General features: G+C 42.9%; 1 protein-coding gene across 1 annotated transcript in view; it reads right to left on the bottom strand.

Annotated features, from left to right (window-relative positions):
• zbtb16a (zinc finger and BTB domain containing 16a) overlaps positions 1-21,811 on the bottom strand; it is a 150,449-nt gene that overhangs the window by 1,928 nt on the left and 126,710 nt on the right. The window contains exons 5-6 of the mRNA XM_061085685.1: positions 11,488-11,658; positions 1,960-2,130 (exon numbers count right to left, since the gene is read on the bottom strand). Coding sequence (XP_060941668.1) covers positions 1,960-2,130; positions 11,488-11,658 — 342 coding nt within the window. The remainder of the gene's footprint in view (positions 1-1,959; positions 2,131-11,487; positions 11,659-21,811) is intronic.

The following is a 21,811-nucleotide window of genomic DNA, read 5'->3' as shown; positions in this document are numbered from 1 at the left end:
GGCATTTGAAATGAGCTGTCGGAAGTGATCTGGCCCGGCGCTCGCTGTCACCTTTCAGCTGGAGCGCCGCCGCACGTGGGCGCCGGCGGGGGGAAAAAACGAGAGGCGCCGCTCAGCCCCGCCCCCTTTCTCTCAGCCCCTTGGTTAACCTTGACCTCCGCGGGAAGCCGGGGGTCACGGCACCATTTAGCCAATAAGCATAAACACACTCACGCAGGTGGTTGTGGGCGGGTGTCTGTGTGGAAACCCGTGTGATCTCCATGATATTGATAAGCAAACTGTAAACAGGCTCGCCTTCGAATCACCAGCTCGTAATGAATTGCAAATGGAGCCCGGGGGTATTGATCCGCCATTGGCATTTGGGATGTGTGAGGAGAAGGGGGACGGGGGGGTTAGGTTGCCAATGTCGATGATTCATCAAGCAGCTGCCTTTTGTGTGAGGCTGGCCTTTGACTGTGAGCTTGTCACTTGCTCTTGTTATCTGCTGTTGCTCTGCGGCTTAACGCAAAGCCCCTCTCCCCCACATAAAAGGTGAAAGGCTGGACAGGGGGGGAGCCAATTATTGGACAGGCTGCCTTGATAGTGTGGCTTAACAGCTGGCTTACTGAATGGGAGAGAAGGTGTGTGAGTGTGTGTGTGTGTGTGTTAGAGAATAAGGAGATGGCGAGGAAGCATGAAGCCTTGGCCGGGTGCCATCCTGCCTGGTGAGCACTCGCGGCGTCCTCGCTCGCCCGGGTGCGGAGCGTGCACTCGTTCTCCCGGGGCATCCCAGCTTATCACTGTGTCAACATCTTTATGGGGCTCTAAATATACCGGGATCAATACAGAGTCTTCCGAGACATTCGTCTACTGTATCGCGGCAACAGAGAAATCCATCTGGTCTGATAGGATTCCCTAAAACAGAGTCGGTTAACGACCTCCATATGCCACATCAATATGTTTAAACACTGCGTTATTATGAGGGGCAACGTGATATAGTGTCGCACTCATCAAGTTGAGGGATGGGGAAGGATGCAACGACTCTGCTGCTGTTGCTATAGAGTAGAGCCGTGCCGATACTTGGTTTAGGTCTTGGTGGCACGGTGGTGCCTGTGGTCAGATCTGTTGCCTGTGTGGGTGATTAGTGGTTAGTCTGGCTTCCCTGTGCAGGTTGGGTTGACTCGAGACTTGGAATTATCTGTAGGTGTGAACAGTTGTTTGTGTCTTTATCTTGGCCCAGGGACACGTTGGTGACAGGGTGCAACTCCGCCTCTCGCCCAAGGTCTTCCTCCTTGACCCTCAAGGGATAACCCTTCATTCTCATTTTAGCTTGATTTTCCACTCGCCGATACATTCTGGAAGTCTTTAACTAAAGCCCCAGATCTGAGCCAAATTGGTATTCGATCAGAAGTCACCAATCTCTACGTGTTAACTCTCCAAAGATGCAATTCAAGTCGCTCGCCAACACAACTATTGCTTATTCCAACTAGATTCCTAACGAGCTACATATGTGGACAGCTCTGCGACAACTACGACCAATCAGGGTTTGAAGACCAAGTTTGAACTTAGCATACAGATGGATACATTTAGGATAAGATAAAGACACAGACGGTTGTTTGTGTCTTTAGCCTGACCCAGTGACACGTTGGTGACAGGGTGCAGGTCTTCCTCCTTGACCCTCGAGGGATAACGCTTTATTCTTATTTTAGCTCGGTTTTCTGTAATTCACATTTTGGAAGTCACCAACACAAGCCCCAGATCTGATCCAAATTGGTATTTGATCAGAAGATGCCAATCTCTACGTGTATGTGGACAACTCTGCGACAACTACGGCCAATCCGAGTTTGAAGACCAAGTTGTAAAGGTTGGCACGAACGACATAGATAATGGATCGAAGAAAACATTTAAGGCTAATACCAATTGTAATGTCAAGAGTTTTAAAAAACATGTGTAAGAAGAATGATTTGAACACCCCAGTACCTGTGTGCACGCGGTAGTGGGTTTCCAGCTGGTGCTTGAGGCTGAACTTCTTCCCGCAGCCGTTACATTCATAGGGCTTCTCCCCGGTGTGGATGCGCTTGTGACCCTTCAGCGTGCTCTCGTCTCGGAAGCAGCTCCCACAGAACTCGCATTCGTAAGGGTGGTCACCCGCTGACATGTGGGAAGAGGAGAAGACAGAGTTTATAGGGAGGAAATGGCAAGAAGGGTAGAAACAGCAGGGTTAGGGTTAGAAACATGGAGGTTTGCTTAATGAACATCAACAGAAATATTGAATATTTGTTGGCAACAGTTGTTGAGTTGGGTCGGTTCATTCAAAACACGAACAGTATCTATGCATCACTGAATCCATTTAAAGGCTTTAACACAAGCAGACGAATGCAAACCTCTTTCTCCACAAATCACCTGCACTGTTGTTTGGTTTCGTGAGAAGCTTTAAATAATCGCCTCCTGTCACGGCCACGAGATGTATTATTGACCGAGCGGCTCCAGTCCCACGGAGCGCTGATGGAGAACCTGACGGATGTGGCGCCGCTGCGATAACCAACTAAGTTTGTCATCACAGGATGTATTACCCTCTGATGTACAGTATATATATACGATTTCAATCTGACGATTCACAAACATGCATATTTTCTAAAGGTCTCGTGGACGAGATGTCGAACAATGGATCAAGTATTCAGGAGGAATTCAGCAACTGTGGTCGATGAATAAAAGTGTTTGAAATAGGATCCATGAGTCAAAGTTGTATCCTGTGGCTTTTATTAATACTTATACTTCAAGTACTGCAGCCTTACTTCTGTGTTTGTCTCTAACCTGCCAAGAGAGACCACCAACTTCCCCTGGTTTACTGGAAGTTATAATAATAAAAATATCTGCAGCCTGAATAAACAACAACAAACACAGGCTCAATATTTACTTTGTTTCCTTCAGTTTCCTTCAGTGAACCAGTAGATGCTTCAGTGTCAAGGCCGGTAAAAACATTGTGGTTTAACTGGGATCTGAAGCCTGTAAGTGAACCGCAGATCGTTTAATGCTTATACTTTAAAATATTAAATCTCAATTACATTTCATTGTCATCAGGGTTTGATATTGAAATTTAACAAATCACTGATATACAAAAAACAATTAATAGATGGCTGGAGAGATACATAAATAGACTTATTAGAAGGTGAAAGACGATAATTACATCCTCAGTATTGAAATATGGTTTACTGGAAGTTATAATAAGACAAATAGGTAAGGTAAGTGAACCGCAGATCGAGCTGCACTGTAGTTATTTGTACCAAGTTTAACGCTTTAACTGTAAAATATTAAATCTCAGGGTTTGATATTGACATTTAAGAAATCACAAATATATAAAAAACAATAAATAGATGGATGGAGAGATAGATAAATAGACTTATTAGAAGATGAATGACGATAATTACATCCTCAGTATAGAAATACGGTTAACGTCAGTACCGAAGATGATGTTACATGCAAATGATGATTAAATGAGAATAACTGAGATTAATCTTTTGAAGCTTTTACTGTTACTGTATATATTTACTGCGTACGTATTAATATCTCCTCTCTCTAATCCTCCCACACCAGGTAAACGTATTCACACTCTGAATTCACACGGCACCGGATTTACATTCTGAGACGTTTACACTTACTCCCGGCTGGCGGATGTACAGTGAGTGTGCTCGTGGCAAAAAAGAAAATGACAAAAGGCGCTAATGGTTATTCAGATGTCAATGATCGGGGATATTATGATTTGCAGGAGGCTCTCACCCGCCGTCCGCCAGACTAATTGTGTCCCGACGTTTGACGAGGGGCTCCTCCTCCTCCTCGCATCATTTGCCCCCCCCCACACCCGTTACACCCTCCATCACAACTAATGTTGTGGATATTTATTAATGTATTTCGCTCCATTGCTGCGGGTTTAAGTCGCCACCAATGACCTATGCCTTTCATTATCTGGCCGTCCAAGCAGCGGCGTGCCGGCGAATAAATTGCATTTCTCGTTATGTGCTGCTGCTGCCACTGCCCCCCCAACCCCCCCGCTGTTAGGAGGGGACAATCTCACTTCCATTCCTGCATATTGTATTTAATATATATTTCTCTTTTTGTTTAACAGTACGTATGCTTGCATGGATTTGCTTTTCTTAGCACGACAGGAACAAGAGATGGCCCTCTCCTTTAAAGGCTGATCACATGTCGGGGGTCGTGGAGGGAAACTCGACGTCTGGAGATATTGCGACGCCGCACCATTAGAGAGAAGCTGTGATGGGGACGGAGGGGGGGGGGGTGGACGGAGGGGGGTGTGGTGGAGGGAAAAAACAAAATCAATAAAAGTGACAGTCTTTATTTGTCTGCATGAAGTTATCAGTGGCTCCCGCTGTAAGACATTCTGCTCTTTCCAGCGTTTCAGCCACAGCAGAGATCACGATCCATCACGCAGCTCGGTGGGCTCGCACCACGCCGCAGGAATATTAATCGAGCTCCGATTCATTCACCTGTCTTTAATTAGGGCCTCCGATCAGCCCGGCCGAGTGGGATGCTAATACACGGAGGAGGAGGCTGTGTGCGTGGGGGGGTGGTGGGGGTTATTTATGCTTAATGTCCTGTTGCCGCGGCGCTAACGTCTGCTGCCGGGAAAACATCATCAAAAAATCTAGAATTTAGAGATCAGTGTCTTTGTGCACGTAGAAAACAACACACAGGATTATAACAGTGTTACTACAACACACACTTTACAGTTGTGGTGCTCATAGGAAAATAAAGAAAAGACATAATATGGATGTGGATATCACAGATGTTGCTTTTCTGCAGATAATCAAGAAAATCAAAATGGCCTTGATTTGGCTTTTACCTCATTTCATTCTGACTTTATCATTATATCATATAGAGAGTCTGTGTATCTATCAATCCATTCCTCCTATCCTATTTTATATTATCTTTCTTATCATATCCTATTCTATTTGATCCTATCTATTGTATAGTATCGTATCTATCAGCGTATCCATAATATCTATGGTATCTATCAATTGTATCCTCCCATTATATCTATCCATCCATCCCTGTATCCTATTTTATATTATCTATCCAATCATATCCTATTCTATTCTATTTGATTGTATCTATTGTATCCTATATTGTGGTATCTATTGTAAAGTATCGTATCCATCAGCGTATCCATAATATCTACGGTATCTATCAATTGTATCCTCCCATAATATCTATCCATCCCTCTATCGATCTATCCATCCGTCTAATCTCTCCATCTTTATAACAACAAACCCACCAAACAACAAAATTGTAAAACCAATAAAAAGCGAGACGCCACAGTTGCTTCAGGTTAGAGCTCCGACTGATGATGTGCAGTAAAGAGAGATAACAGTCAATTTCTTGTTTTCGTTTTTCTGTATAATTCACACAGCTGAGCAGAGCAGATAGCATCTGATGTTCAGTGTGAGTGAAGCCAGACAAAGAACAGACGGGTGTGAAATGCCAAGTGGCTGCAGCCCAGCTCCTGTACAGTCTGTGCCTGGGATGCACATCTCGCCTGGCCACTAGGGGGCGCCAGAGTGCAAAGTAGCTGCAGAGCTTTAAATAAATCAGACACAATTCTATAATAATCACAGCGTGCGGACGTAAGAAGAAAAAAAGAAAAGAGAGGAGCAGACAGGACTTCATTCTGTCAGGATATTCTCACGGGGGGGAGCTGGAGCATAATGGTGTCATGGTGTCCATCCCAGATCTGCCACTATTGCTTGCTCTCCTCCTTCCTTCCTCCCTTTCTTTCCTCTCCTCCACTCCTTCCTTCCTCTCCTTCTCTATCATCCTTCCTTCCTCCCCTTCTCTCCTCTCCTCCTCTCTCTGGTGTGACCACATGGCAGCCGGGCCACAGATGAGGACCCGGCACAGTGAGGTGGAACCGGTGAGAGGACCCATGGGTGCCCCCAAGCATCAGCACCTGCGTCTCCTCCTGACCCCCAGCCACCACACCCACCCACCCCCCCCCCCTCTCAAAACCATCTCAACATTTACATATCCACCCCCCCCCCCTCCATCACCTCCTTAGACACCCCCATCGGCCCAGTGAGGGTGCCCATGGGCACCTGGGGCGTGTTCATTATATACGGTAAGAGGCTGTAAATCACTGATCTCCATCACTGACACGACCGGAGCTGGCTCCTTCTCTCTCTCTCCCTCTCTCAATTCATCCTCTCTCTCTCTCTCCCTCTCTCTCTCTCCCTCTCTCTCTCTGGCTGTAGCACTATCAAATACAGCTGCGAACACAAAACACCGCGCCACAGCAGACAGCAAATTGGCTCGGAGTAAAAAAAAAAAAAAAAAATTCACACACGTACACACACACACTCTCACAGACACTTACACACAGACAGTGCACAACAACAGAATATTAATGAAGGCCTGGTCTGTAAAGACACTGTGTGTGTGTGTGTGTTAGGGGAAGGGGAATAGCACAGCTGCCATGACTGCCACTGTTACCAGCCCCACATTGTGTGTGTGTTTGTGTCTCGACTGCCCTACTGTAACCGTGCACACACACACATGCGATGAAGACATACAAGCACAACAAAGAGGACAACATGGACGCAAGTGTGTGTGTAACATCCACGAGGTGATGAAACCGCAGGTGGATGAGGGGAAACCGGGAGAGAGAGAGAGAGAGACAGACAGCCCGGGCGAGATTAAGACGCCGAAATAAACACCATTAAATCTGCTTCTCCCCCCCCACGCCCCCCCCCCCCTTCGTCCTAAATGGTGATCCAGTGTCGAGGCTGCTTTCAGAAGATAAGGCGGCCGACAGGTAAAATGAAGCTCACGTAATGAACGCCCATAAAAGTGCTTTTTGCTGCTCCGTGCTGTCAGTTCACACAACAGAATCGTGATTCAACCAATAAGCAGGAGGGTGGGGGGGGTTGAGAGCTTTTTTCAGAGGCGGACGAGACGCTACGTCCATTAAAATTAGGCTCGAACACTCGGAATTGAGATCTCTGTATTTACAAGGAAATCTGACTGATATATCTGCTCCTGCTCCTCTGGAAAAACACCTGAGGGAACCGGTGATTTGATTTTTTTGTGTGTGAGCTGAAGACGACTGAATGCACTCAGACAAAGACTTTTCATTAAACCACCTCAACAATAACACACAACACAACTTTGGTTCAACAGGTGAGTGGATCAGACATCTAGCAGCAAATATGAAGAATATGATGGATGTAGAATTAATGTTGAATGAATAAAACAAAACAAACCACAGAAGCAACAATGTAAAATGGCTGCATGAAGGATTTACCTTCTGTCGCTGCTCACTGTGAAAACCTCAAGTCGTAAAGAGATACAATTACTCAGAAAGGATCTATTAAAGATATTGTACCTTTATGTAAAAACGTTTTTCTAATAAAAAGTATATAAATAGATGCTACATACTAAACTGTATTTAATGTTTTAGAATACATTTTCTAGAGTTCTGCATTATATCTTTTATATTATTATTTTTCTAGGACTTTAAATGTGAAATACATGGTGAAATATATGAGCTGCTCTTGATTTATATGCCTCAAAAAATCTAATGGAAAAACCAACAGAATCAGCAACAACATATTGTTTTGCATGATAAGATGAATTATGTTGAATAGGATGATATGATGACGGAAGAAGGGTTGTTTGTTCTTTATTAATTTGTTCTTTAATGAATTTATCAGCTTTAACTTTACCTTCAGAAACCTTAATTATGGTGTTTGTCAATACTGATATACATATTATTAAAGGTATCACAAGATGCATAAATCACAAATTCCTTGATAGAGAGTGAAATTCCAACTATTTAAATCTTTGTTTTGACTTTTGCATTAACAGAAAACCCACACGACTAAATATAGGTCCCTAATGAGATAATTCAGTTTTCAGTCTATATTGTTCAAATTTCTCTTTTAAGTTTTAATTTATTGTTTTTAACTCACAACAATGAGCTTAATGATCAGATGATAGTTTGAACTTCTGGTGTCTCACATTCAAAAGCTCTAAAAAGGATAAAGGGAGAAAAAGGGGTTGCTCTTCATTTATGATTTGATTTAGAGTTAATATTCACATTAAAATGCAACTAAGCATGATGTAATGAAAAGACTGTCGAGGACAAAGTTGTTATTTTAGTGGAGATGCAACGACAACATTTGATTTGATAATATCCTTATTTTAAAAAGGACAATATCACATCCGTTGAGGAATCCCTGACTTTGTTGTGTCTCCTGCTCTTCTGAATCCAAACCTACATCAATTTCATCAAGTCCTAAATTAGCATTTTTTTAATGCATATTGAAAACAACTGAACTTAAAACCCCTCTTAACCACACCGGGCCCACGAGTCTCCGTGCAGCCTCGGCTTCACACGCTATTCTTGCCAAGCAAAGTGTGAATGAGATTATTAACATCAAAGTGCAAAAATGTAGAGGAACGCCACTCTCCTTTTTTGTGGAGGGTAAATTAGGACCTATTTCTGGCTGTGTGAGTCGCTACCACTTTATAATCCCCCCCCACCCCTCCTCTCCCCCCCTTCCCCTGACAAAAGGCTGCACATCATATTTAAACGATTGCTTTCATGGCTGCGCCTCATTGTGATTTAACGCACGCCCACAGCGGGATGAGGTTCAAAGTGGCGCCGGGGCTGCAGAGCCTCATCTGCAGGAGCGGCCGCCGCCAACAGGAGACGGGCCGGGTGACATTTGCGTTGCTCGGGGGGGGCAGGTGCATCCGAGACGCCGCTCGCGTCCTCTCCGATGTCTTGCACTCGGAGCAGATGTGTGCGACGCTACTGTACAGGCGGCTCAAGCTGATCTGTTCACCCCCCCTCTCCATCCCTCCATTCCACCGGCATCAACCCTCAGCCCGCTACGCCACCATCACACACTAATGGTGTATTCGCCTGACTTGTAAATAGGGACGACTGCTCTCATCTCGCCGCCTTCTTCGTTTCAAATATTTATCCGTGAGCCGCTGAGCTAAACCGGCTCCGACAGGGAGACTGTTATTTAAGGTCGCAGACAGGCGGCTGGGCGAGAGAGAGAGAGAGAGAGAGAGAGAGAGCCTCCATCCCTCTGCCGGTGAAATGGGATTCATTTCCATGTTTTCATATTCTGTCATGGCAGTGTATCCCCCCCCCCTTCGCTCTGAATAGCCACATCCATCAGGTCTACCTCTGCTCCCCTCAGAGCTCAGTGTATTAGTATCCAGGCCGTCGCTCCGGCAGAGAGAGAGAGAGCGGAGAGAATTACTCGTGGACGCAAAGGAAGAAAAACAACAACAAAGAAAAAGAGAACAGGCTGTAAATAAGCTGCGTCTGACTGATGCAGAATCCACTCGTTCTGTTGACCTGGATTGATGCTGCGGAGCCAGATCTGCTCCAGTATGAGAAGGGACAGAGATCATTCATTTCTAAAAGATAACGCATTGGATAATATAATGCTGTATTTGCTATGATCGACCAGGATCATACTTGTTATGGTACAAGGTTTTAATATTTCAGGTTTTTGAAGACCTCACATTTTTACCTTGAATCACCACAGTGGTATCACACTGTTTAGAAATCTGAGAGGAACAAACTGAAAGTAATTTGCAAGAAATAACTAAATTATGCTCAGTTTCAAATGGATATTTGTGAAAATAATGTCAAATTCGAGCCAAACTTTTGTCAAATGATCCACAATTTAGGCCAAACAAGAATAGATGAATGGGAATAGGATTAAAAAATTACTAAAATAAAATGTTTCTAGCTGATTACTTCTATTAAAACAACTATTTTTGTATTTCCTGTTTTCATGTCTTAATATTAACTTGAGACATTGTCTAACCAAATTTGAACTCATTGGCACAGCATTGTCCCTTTTATAATTACTATGTGCTAATATTAGAAGGGAAATGACAATGACACATTAAGTGCAGTGAGATAAACACATAAATGTGTATTTTTCCCACATATTAACACTACTCTGAAAGAAGCCATGGCCCAAATTCTCAAAATTGTCTAGGTTCGTCTCCCTATAAATAAAAAAACACGTTGATAATTAATTGTCTTTGTGACTAGTTAGATATATACAGATCTGTTGGAGGTGTGATATTCCTGTGGAGGCCATGTAATGTTAAATATTATATAAAAATCATTAAACCTGTATCTGTGATAACATATAAGATACTTTAGAGTAGTAGCAGTAGTTTTATTCCCCTGCAGCTTAACAAATACTAAAAGAAAAGGAAACTTATTTTTGAATAAAGTATCTTGTACCGAGGTCCCGTGTCCTTGCTCTCTGAAGCCGGTGATACTGAATATTAAAAACCATCTGTAACCACATGTTGATTCTGTGGAGGAATTTCTCAAAGTTAACCACACGATAAAACAAGTTTCACTGTTAATTCTGAGCTTCAATTTAACCAGAAACCAGCTGAGAGCCTCTGAAGTGAAACCCAGTCAGACCTTGATGTGGAAACTCGTCCTTTCAGCTCCACTCCGCTAACAAACATCTCACATTCAGATCGCTCTCTGAGTGAAGTGGCAGACACACAAAGTGAGAAGCACATTCACTGCAACTGATTATTTAAGCATGACCGGCCGAGTTGAGTAATTTCCTGAGCAGAAACGCTGCGGCAGCAACATGGCACTGGTTCACCTGAGACACTGATGTAAAACAGGTTGGAGCAGGTGGGGGGGGATTAATCATTAGCTGGCAGGTACCGTAACTGGTAGTTTTTTTATCAGCTGGGTCTAGATGTTATTGTGGTGGTCGATATTCGTTCCTGCACTTCTCCACTTATAATTGTTTATATTGAAGTATAATCTTTAAAGTTTTCTTCAAGATTATAACTCTCTTACTGTATATATTGTTTTATATTGTTTTATATTGTTGTTTAATGTCTGATTGTTTTTTATGTACAGTGCACCAACCACACCAAGGCAATCTTAAAGTTTTCTTTAAGATTATAACTCTCTTACTGTATATATTGTTTTATATTGTTGTTTAATGTCTGATTGTTTTTTATGTACAGTGCACCAACCACACCAAGGCAATTTCCTGTATGTGCAAATATACTTGGCAATTAAAAGAATCCTGATTCTGATTCTAAAAGAATTCTGATTCTCACGTGTAAAAAATAAGTCGCTGGATTGACTCTCAGTTACTTGGTGTCTGGACAAGTTGGTGAAAGTCCGTCAGTTGCTTTATCATCGTCCAGATTGGACTTCTTACCCCTTATGTCAAAGGGACAAATGTGTGTTGAGTTGACTATGAGGTCATGAATCGTTCCTGCAGAGGAATTATGGGTAAAAATCATCGCCGACCATCGGGCAGAGCCAGAAAACATGAGAGGGACGGATCAGATCTGTCCTAGAGAGGTGAAGGGATCCTACAGGTTGGAGAGGAACATCTGAACTACTGTTTGCTCCGACCACAATCCAGACCAGGAGGAAGACAACACACACAACAACCATCCACTTCCACTGACCTGTGTGTGAGCGGAGGTGGCGTTTGAGGGCCGTGTGGCTCGGGAAGGTCCGGTTGCATTCGCTGCAGATGTAGCTGCGGACTCCGGCGTGCACTTCCATGTGCTGCTGCAGCGCCGGCTGGGTCTGGAAGCGCTTTCCACAGAGCAGGCAGAAGATCGCCATGTCCGAGCCTGCGTTGGAAAAGAAACATCAGGTGAGTCAGAGGTTAAAGGTTAATACCAAACACTTTATTTACGTAGTTTCATGGTTTTTTTAGGACCTGTCTCTCATCTCTGACATGTAATAGTTTACTAACCCTGCGTCAGGGTTCATACACATTTTGACCAATGGATTTCCATGACTTTTCAACAACTTTAAACCAAATTTCCATGTCCAAACATTTTGTGAAATCTCGGTGTATACATGAGAACGTGACAAAATGTAGTATTTAAACTAGCAATGAGAATTCTAAGGCATACAGTATACCATACGCATACGCTCTCATACCAACTCAGTTAGTTTGAGAGCGTATGCCTGATTATATTTTGAGCGTATTTCTTTAAAAGCATATGAATTATTTAAAACTCAGCGTAAATGAACGACATGAAAATACGAATATAACAAATTTCCATGACTTTTCCCAAAACCTTTGGGATTTTATTTTTTTCCAGGACTTTTCCAGGCCTGGAAATACACATTTTACAATTCCATGACTATTCCAGGTTTTTCATGACCGTAGGAACCCTGCTTATTCATAGACTTAGGTAGTAAAATACTGTATTTATTGGATTACAGTTACACACAATACTCATGTTTTGGGGCGGGGGGGGAGTGGAAAGATAAAGATCTCCTATGCAATACGTCAATCGAATCCTGGCTCTCCGGCAAGCAGAGCACATTTTCCTCCAGCAGAGATAAAGAGCACACAGTTGCAAGCACAAAAACACATAGAATCACAAACACATCAACACACACACACACACACAGACACACACACACACTCTCTGACACAGCTGCACGCTCCCTTGAACACACTCCCTTCACACTTTTTCAATTACCCGGCTGGGGAAAACTCTGGGGAAGGACTGAGTGTTTGGAGCTCAGTTTCTATTTCATCAGTCAATAACACATCTTTGGGGCAAAGCTGACACTAATTCAAAAATCTATGAAGAGCAGCCCGCCTCATGTTCATAACCACTGGAGGAGGCGGAGGCCCACGACAGCCTCCACGCCAGATCAATCACCGGCTCGGCCGCACTACGCACGCCACGGAGCAGGGGGGTGGAGGGAGGGAGGAAGCGCCGCTGAAGGATGATGATGGGAGGGATGGAGGGAGAGATTCTGGAGAGGAGGTGAAGACGGGAGATTCTGAATGTTGCCGATGAACGGGATGTAAAAACCCAGGGAGCAAAACTAAATCAAATTTCGTTAAATAATTATTGCCCTTTGGATTTTTAATTCTGCTTGTTTTATTTTGAAAAGTGTGTCTGTGATTTTTCATTACGTCCTTGTTTGAACTCTAGCAGCTGAAAAGCCAGGGAGACTAATCTGTCAGCTCTACAGGTGAGGAGAGTTAAATGCATGGTCCCCAGAGGATGGAACCCAACACCTTTAATGTTCCTGCAGCTGCACCATGGAGGCAGATTACTGTAACAGTAGCTTTTATTGTAGTATTATTGAGTATTTTTTGGAATATAGCACATGTGTATACTGTTGCATGTCGAATTTCCCCTTCATGGTACCCTGAAGATAAAGCTTTAGGAATGTAACACCCGGGAGTTTCCTACAGCTCCACCTTCAGGACAGACTTCATATTTTTGGATCCATTATGTCAAATTTGTAAATACTAAGACTAACTTTGGTTCATTTTCACGTTTCTCTAAATGTACAACTTACAAATAGGTTATATATACAAACATAACATATGATATGTCAGAATAAGCCTTTGTTTTCAGAATGTAAAGGGACATGGATGATTAATTTCTAAAAGAAAATATTTGATATTACATTGTGTTGTACTGTATAAATCATGTTTGACCAGGATCATACTTGTTATGGTACAAGGTTTTAATATTTCAGGTTTTTGAAGACCTCACTTTCTGTTATGAAATCTGAGAGAAACCAACTGAAAGTAATTTGCAAGAAATAACTAAATTCTTCTCAGTTTCAAATGGATATTTGTGAAAATAAATTCAAATTCAAATTTGAGCCAAACTTTTGTTAAATTATCCACAATTAAGGCCAAAAGATAATAGATGAATGTGAATATATATGATTAAAAAAGTACACTGATAGATTACAATAAAACATATCAAGTTGATTACTTCAATTAATACATCTTTTTTTGTATTTCACATTTTCATGTTTAAATATTTACTTGAGACATTATCTCAACCAAATTTGGACTCATTGGCAGAGCATTGTCCATTTTATAATTACTATGTGCTAATATTAGAAGGGAAATGACAATGGTTGCCTGTGACAACATTAAGTGCAGTGAGACAAACACATAAATGTGTGTTTTTCCAAATATTATACGCCTTTGTTTTGAAGGAGCTCCTAAAATACCAACAGCCAGTTTATGAATGTTCACTTTTCCCTTGTTCACGTTTTATATTAATGATCTAATAAGTATTTGTTCCAGTACATCACACTCTTTACCTTCTATATATATATATAAATCCTTTCTTTCAAAACAATCTGGGAATGAAAACTGAATTCACAACAGGACTTTCACCAGCAGAACAAGTACAATCTCTTTGGTTTTCCTGAAAAAAGGAGATTTAAGCGAACATGTTTCCATCTGTTGCATCAGTAAACACTTTGGATTGTACCATGGCCCATTGTTCAGGATCTGTGAGGAGGGGGGTTGGTCTGAAACCTTCATGCAACTCGTGCTTTTGCTAGTTGTTGTTCCTGTATTTTATTTTCCTCCTCTCCCCCCCCACCACCCCCCTGCTCTTTGCTTTTATCAATGAAGAGCCTATTGACTGGGGTCGATAGCTTCTGGAATCCCTCTAGGACTCCAGGTACTTAAGTGGCTGTGATTGACAAGCCTTCCTCCTATTCAGCCGATTCCCTCTCCACCTCACTCCCTCTTTCTGAGTTCATGGTGCATCTCAGCATTAGCAGAGGACTTCTACCTCCAGGCCACTTCAAACCCAGCCCATTAAAGACGTTGTTGTTGTTGTTGTTGTTTGGAAAATGAAAAAAGTGTAATTGATTTAGAGGCCGAATCAGAGAAAGAGACGGTTGAAGATTGAGAGAAGGACTTTGAGTTGAAGGATGGAGAATTAGAGGTGGGGGAGAATAGAAAGGTTTTGGAATGTAGAAGGTTAAGTGACCTCTGACCTCTGATCTCAGGCCAGGACGAAGGGGTGGACTTAGTGGAAATATGAAACCCACACACCGACACTCACTCACACACACACACAAACACACAGAAAGCTGGTGAACAAAAGGCAGACACACCACATGAAAAAAAAAGGATTTCACTTTGAAGTCAGCTACAGTCGAGTTGACTGGGGTACGATACGTGTCAGCAAGTCTGTATCAACTTTAAAAGAAGCCCGACAGCCACTGCTTTTATAGGTGTGTGTTTTCAAAGCAACACATGAGACAGGCGGAGAGAGTAACACACAAACACAACTGCAACAACCAGTGAGAACAAACTAGAAAAACTCAAAAATGACGACATCTGAGAAAGACTGAAGAGACGTTATTTTCTTATACAACACATAAAGACCCTGATGTAATGAGGACATAAGATGAACAAAAGGATTGAAAGTTTATTTCTCAGCTCCTCTCCCACACGTAGAGCTTCATTACCAGGAGGAACAAACGAGTTCTGTCCCATTCATCCTTCTAAAGAAGTGGACGTCCTCCATCTTAAACAAGGGACTGATATGGACTATACTGGAACAATGGGAACATGTATGTTTGTGTGCAAGAGCAACAGAAGTAAATTAATAGTCGAGCTGAATGTGATCCATGACCCACGACTCCTGAGAGATATGATATATTGTGAATTTGATGGTGATGGGTGTGAAATAGGGCTGCTCGATTATGGAAAAATATCATAATCACGATTATTTTGGACAATAACAAAATCACGATTATTCAAACGATCATTATGTTCCCTTATTCTGAAGTCGATGCTTTATTCTTTAAATGACTGTAACCGGTAAACACCGGCTGCGTGTCTTATTCCTCTGTGAAACCAGGATATCGGTGCCTGGTTATTCAAATCCTTAGCGATGGCGACCCTAACACTCTCCAAATAAAAAACTTTGTAACTGAGAACTTTGACATTTCCTCTCATTATTCCAAATAATCATTTCAACTCGATTATAGTACTTTGGAGATCGTTTGACCCCATAATCGAAATCATGATTAAAATTCGATTAATAAACATTCAAATTTAAACGTGCTTTGAATAACCCGACACCTGAGACATTACACTTCCTACTCTCCGTCCCTACTCGCCCGCAAAACCGCACTTTTCTAGTGTACTGCAAACCCCCGATTAGTGTTGGACACAATTAAGTGGTGCAAACTATGCAGTCAGTACAGGGAATAATGTGTGTGCTGCGGGAAAGTGAGTAAAAGTGTTGTCGGCTGCTGATAGATGAAGAGAGCAGCGGCGGCGGCGGAGATGAGAAAAAAAAACAAAACAAAGCGGGAAGGAAGGGAAGGCGGGAGGAAGGTAGTTGACCCAGAAGGTCCATTACAGTGTAAAATTGAGTCGGCCCAAAGTGACACCAGGAAAGGGTTCTTACTCTCAGTCCTGTTTGGTTGTTTTGGAATAATTTACCTCCTCCGACCAGCCTCTCTCTCTCGCTCTCGCCATCTATTTATAAAGGCCTGGGCAGTTTGCGGCGGCCCGTGTGTGTGTGTGTGTGTGTGTGTGTGTGTGTGTGTGTGTGTGTGTGTGTGGCCGCAGCAGTGCCGGCAGTATCTTAATGGGCCTGGAGTGGCAGGGCTGCTGTTATTTAAGTGGGGTACGGACACAGGCTGGTAATGGAGAGGAATCCTCGCCCGATGGGAGGTGACAGGGTCCGGATGGGCTCCGAGCAGAGGAATGAACCCGGGGACGGAGGACGGAGGTGGAGGACGGAGGTGGAGACACTTTCTCCTTTTGCCCACCGCCTCTAATCCGAGTCTGAGAAAGTCTTAAAAGGTCAAACTTAATGGCCTCAAACTTAAAGTCTCCATTATATTAGACTCAATTTTTTACTGGCGCTAAGCGGTTTCGCTCCAGACGTCTCTAATCGGTCTTTTCCTTGTCGTACATTTCCTTCTCCTCAACGTCTACGAGCAAACAGAAGAATTTACTAAATGTTTTGTGGATGCAGCGTCTCAGAAGCTCCACAGGATCCTGTAATGCTCGACTGTTAATATTCAAAAGATAATGTTTCTGCATGAGCATTACAGTCCCTGCAGTGATCCGTCCCAGAATCCATGCTGAACATTGTGTGTGTCTGTCTCTGTGTGTCTGTCTCTGTGTGTGTGTTGGACTGTAGCTGAGACAGTTAAACGCGTCCTGACTGTGGCCTGCAATGCAGCGCGCTGAACAGAGGACCTGCCAGAGTTAATGAGGCAGAGAGCAGCGGGACCTCAGCACAAGGTGTTCAATCACAGGCCATTACTGCAGCCCTCAACCTCTGCTGCTGCTCGCTCATGTCAATAGCAATCTATAGTTTATGTGTAGAGGGCACGTTGTGACTGAATGGAGGCGTATGTGTATGTGTGTGTGTGTGTGTGTGTCCTAAAAAAACTCCCAGTCTGATCCGATGAAGCCTGATGAAAAAACTGTAAAAAGTCATAAAAACACGTTCTTTTCTGATGTTTTTTGGAGATAATTTCACATCTATTTGTCTAATTACAGTGATTTGGAAAAGTTTGGCAGAAAGAATGATTCATTCTGTGTTCAGTTGAATGGTGCGTCACAAAAAAGAGAGTCCGACTCTTCTCACTTGCATTTCCTGCTTTGCTCAGTTTTCACGGATCATTTGAGGCGTGAAACTCAAATGCAAAAAGTTATTCAGATTCCCGATGTGGTGGATGAGCACCGATCAGCCCTGGCAGCAAAATAGCTTCATTGAACCTGCACCGTTCTCGTAGGGTGTCATTGAAAGTTTGAAATATTTTAAGTAGGGCTGGGCAAGTTAACTCGTTTAAATCAAGTTAACTCAACTGATGAGTTAACTCGATTGTTTATCCGCCAATTATTTTCTTTTTTCCTGTTCTGCAGCAGTCAGCAACAGACTTTCGCAAAATAAAAGCCTGACTTTCACAATAAAACAATAAATATCAAACCTGAGTGAATGCGAGATAAAATAATTAATCATCACTTGAGTTAACTCGAGTTAAAACACACACACACACACACACACACACACACACACACACACACACACACACACACACACACACACACACACACACACACACACACACACACACACACACACACACACACACACACACACACACACACACACACACACACACACACACACACACACACACACACACACACACACCTTAACTCGAGTTAACTCCATTGAAACGAGTTAACTTGCCCAGCCCTATTTTTTTGTACATAATTGGGACCTCTTCAGCCCTTGGACGTGTTGGACAGAAGAGACAAGAGACAAGAGACAAGAACTGTCCTGAGGTTCCCACAAACTGTTTAACAAAGTCCCAGGAATCCAAGACCCTTCTGGGACCAGTGCTCCAAACTGGGGTGGTGACATTTCCAGGCCTGAAACATCGTCAGGCTGTTGCACGGCGAGCTAATCAGGAGAAGGACGACCACGAGGACATCATGGAGTCGTTCTTTGTGAAACCACATTTCTTATTTTCTCGCCTTGCTCCGTACTGGCTCGACAAACCGGCCAACTTCAACAACCAGTCACAGCACCATCCATCCAACCACCTGCTCTGTCCGATCCTCGCCTCTCCAAGCCGCCGCCATCGGACTGACAGGCGCCACAAACACCCGTCACAACAACCTGCCACTGTCGGCTGAGCGAGGTGTGAGGCGACGCTGAGCAACCCGGCTGCTCTTTACCAGCGTCTAGACTGGAAGTGTTTGTTGTTGCACCCTCAGCTGCAATCAGGCTTCATCACACATTAGGTCACAGCCGTGATGAAAAGGTCGGCGAGCACCTTCCTACGTCCGAGGAGCCGAACCGGAGGAATGCATCTCGGCAGCGAGAGAAACAAATAAACAACGCCTTCTGGGATTTACTGTGGCATCGGATCGGAGAGAAGGTGGATGATGAACTGGGGAACGTCCCTCACCCTCGGTCGTTAGGTGTGGCAGGTCTCCGGCTAACAGGGACCCCCCCAACCCCCCCCTGTGGGCCGATGGAGCTTCCTGTTTCAACACGGCGAGCTAACAGTCCAGTAACAGTTTCTCTCGTCCTAAAAATAAAATACTGCACCGGTTTTTCTCCTAATGTCACTCTACTCATACTATTTGAACGGAAAATAACTTTTTGCACATTTGTGTCATCTGCACTTCATGATAGTTCCTTATATTTAAGTACAAATGGTATTTCTACTTGATTTTTACTTTATAACATTTATATACTGCTGTAAAATATGTTTATAATGTACCTAGTCGGCATTTTTACTCAGTTTTTTGTATTTTGTATTCCCTGGTCTACCTCCTTCTGACCTGCCTGCTGCTCTAACAACTGAACTTCCCCAACGTGTGGATCAATAAAGTTTTATCGTATCTTATCTTCCTCTGTAAGATCATTACCCTGCAGCAGATGATTTCTAATTCATGTTCAGGGCATCAGACCTCACACGGCCTCTGGACTGTAAAGGCTCCGTGTGGAGGAAGGGAACCATGAGGAAATAAACCAACTGTTCTAAGTAGTTTACGTAACGTGCATTGCATCCAAATGACATCACTCACCTCCTGTCACATGCAAACTGGAGCTAATGGTTCAATCTGGCCCGAGCAGGCAAATCTCAGTTTAAAATTAGGGATTAAATTGAGGATTACTTTTAATTTCAGCTCCGGCCACGAAGTCTGTTCTACAGATTGACGTTTCTGAGGCCGGACGGTGGATTTCTCATGAAGATTTCAGTGTTGAAAAACTTTACCACCAATCTTAATTTAATCTTTGTTTTTCACCGTTAATAACAAAAGTCACTTAGTGGTCACAACCTGTACTGAATGCAGAGGGGACACACGGGTTCATGGTTTTATTTCCAAGACAATAAAAGTTGGTTATTATTGTATAAGGTATTAAACACATGCATAAATTATAAATATATATATTTGGTATAAGTACATGGAACTGGGAAAGACTGTATATTTATTTGTTTTTTTATTGCTCATTAATCAATAGACAAAATACTGTAAATGAGCCAGGGTTTGAGGTATAGGCTCATTGCCCATAGCTAATTCTTACAATATTAAATATAAATATATTGGTGTAAGTACAATTAAATAAGTCATTAGACATAAGACATAAAAATATCCTGACAATATTGTATGAACACGTCGATACGATCAATCAAACAGAGACTTGGAAGCCTCAGTGATTGAGGAATCAGCTCAAAGAACCGCTCCTCACATTATTCATGTGAGGCCGAAACAAGAAATCAGAGGAAAAGGGCATCTCTCTATTAAAGTAAACAGAACCCCCCCACCCCCCCGCTCCACCGTGTTGTGTTGTGTTTTGTTTCGCCGCCGCCGCCCTGTTCCGTCGGCCCAGTGATAATTCACGGCAGCCGCGCTGACATTGTACGATGAACTGCTCGCAGCCAGATTAATGCCACCAGATGCCGGGCGAGATGCCGTATTAATTACCCAGAGATAATGTCAGCGCCACCATATGGCAGCTCAACCGGCCATTTAGTTGACAGGGAGAGAGAGAGAGAGGTCTTTATAGCCGGGCGAGTTTCCTCATCTGCACAGCGTCGCCATATTTCCTCCGTACTGTAGCAAGTGGAGCACTTCACCGCTATTAGCACGTGATCACTCAGAGGGTGAAGCTCCGGATCGGTCGGGTCGGACTGTGAGGCTGAAGGATTCTTTTTTCAGTGTTTTTACTTCAAAATGTATTGGTGTAAGTACAATTAAATAAGTCGACATAAGACATGAAAATATCCTGACAATATTGAACTAGTACAAAGATACGATCAATCAATTTTTCAGTGTTTTAACTTCAAAATGTACTTAAGTGCAAAAAATTACAGTTTTTGATCGGCGTTAATGGAAAAGACTTGATACGCTTGTTTGTGATTTACCTTGTTTTCATGTCTAACCTTGTGTTTGTGAGTCGTTTGCTTTGATTTCATGATTTGATTGCTTTGCTTTTATCTTTTGTATATCTCTTTATTTTGGCTGTTAATTAATTGTTATTGTCTGGATCATGTGTGTGAAGTGTTATTTGATTGAAGGCTGCTATTGTCACACCTGACAATGCACCATTAACATGCACTGTCCCTGAAAAATAAACTTATAGAATAAATATCTTTTCTCTTGTTTTTGCGCACAAATCAAAAACACACAAAAGAAAGAAAATCACACTTTGTCATTCTAGCCTTATTTATTTTTGCCACACAGCTCCGTTATTGACTAAAAAGCATTATAACAATTTATTAATGGACTTTATTTTAATTGGGCCTCTCATACCATCCACTGCTGCTGTTAATACAGTGTCTAGTTTATGAAATATGCTCATTACTTATGTGTTTATGGTTTTCTTCACAAGTTTCTGCACCTTTAAATCAAAGGAGATATATCTGTGACCCATTTCCACAGCGTTACGCCTTCAGTAGAAACAAATAAGCTGCAGGCTCGGTGGCACAGAAAGTTACAGGGAGGTCACCGGGTATTTTTTTTGATCTTTTCATGAGTTAACAGGAAGAAAAAATATATAATAAGTATAAAACGCCTGTGGAAATACGACTTAAAATGCAATGATGTCTTTCAGTGTAAACTACAGGACGTGTGTGTGTAAACGGAGGGAAGGTTTTCATCCCTGTAACGTGCAGCACTTAAAGCTTTTCAGCTCTTAAACACACATCCCACCCACATTCAAGAGCCTTGGAGGAAAATCTCACAGCCTCCCCCCCCCCCTTCCAGGACGACTGCAGTGGATATAAATTCTGAAAACGTCGGTATAGAATTTATTTACCAGCCTGTGTTTATTCTTCTCTTCACCCCCGTGCCGACTGTAAAGATCATAAATGATGCAAGCTGGGAATTAATGTCAACGTGAGAGACAGTGGCAAAGCCCTTCATCATGATTTACAGTTGGAACCCCCCCCCCCTTCCCTCCCCTCCTCCCCCCTCTCCTCCTTGTTGTGGAC

This window comes from Limanda limanda, chromosome 14, assembly GCF_963576545.1.
Source record: "Limanda limanda chromosome 14, fLimLim1.1, whole genome shotgun sequence".
Lineage (NCBI taxonomy): Eukaryota > Metazoa > Chordata > Actinopteri > Pleuronectiformes > Pleuronectidae > Limanda > Limanda limanda.
This window is presented reverse-complemented; position numbering and strand designations above follow the sequence as displayed.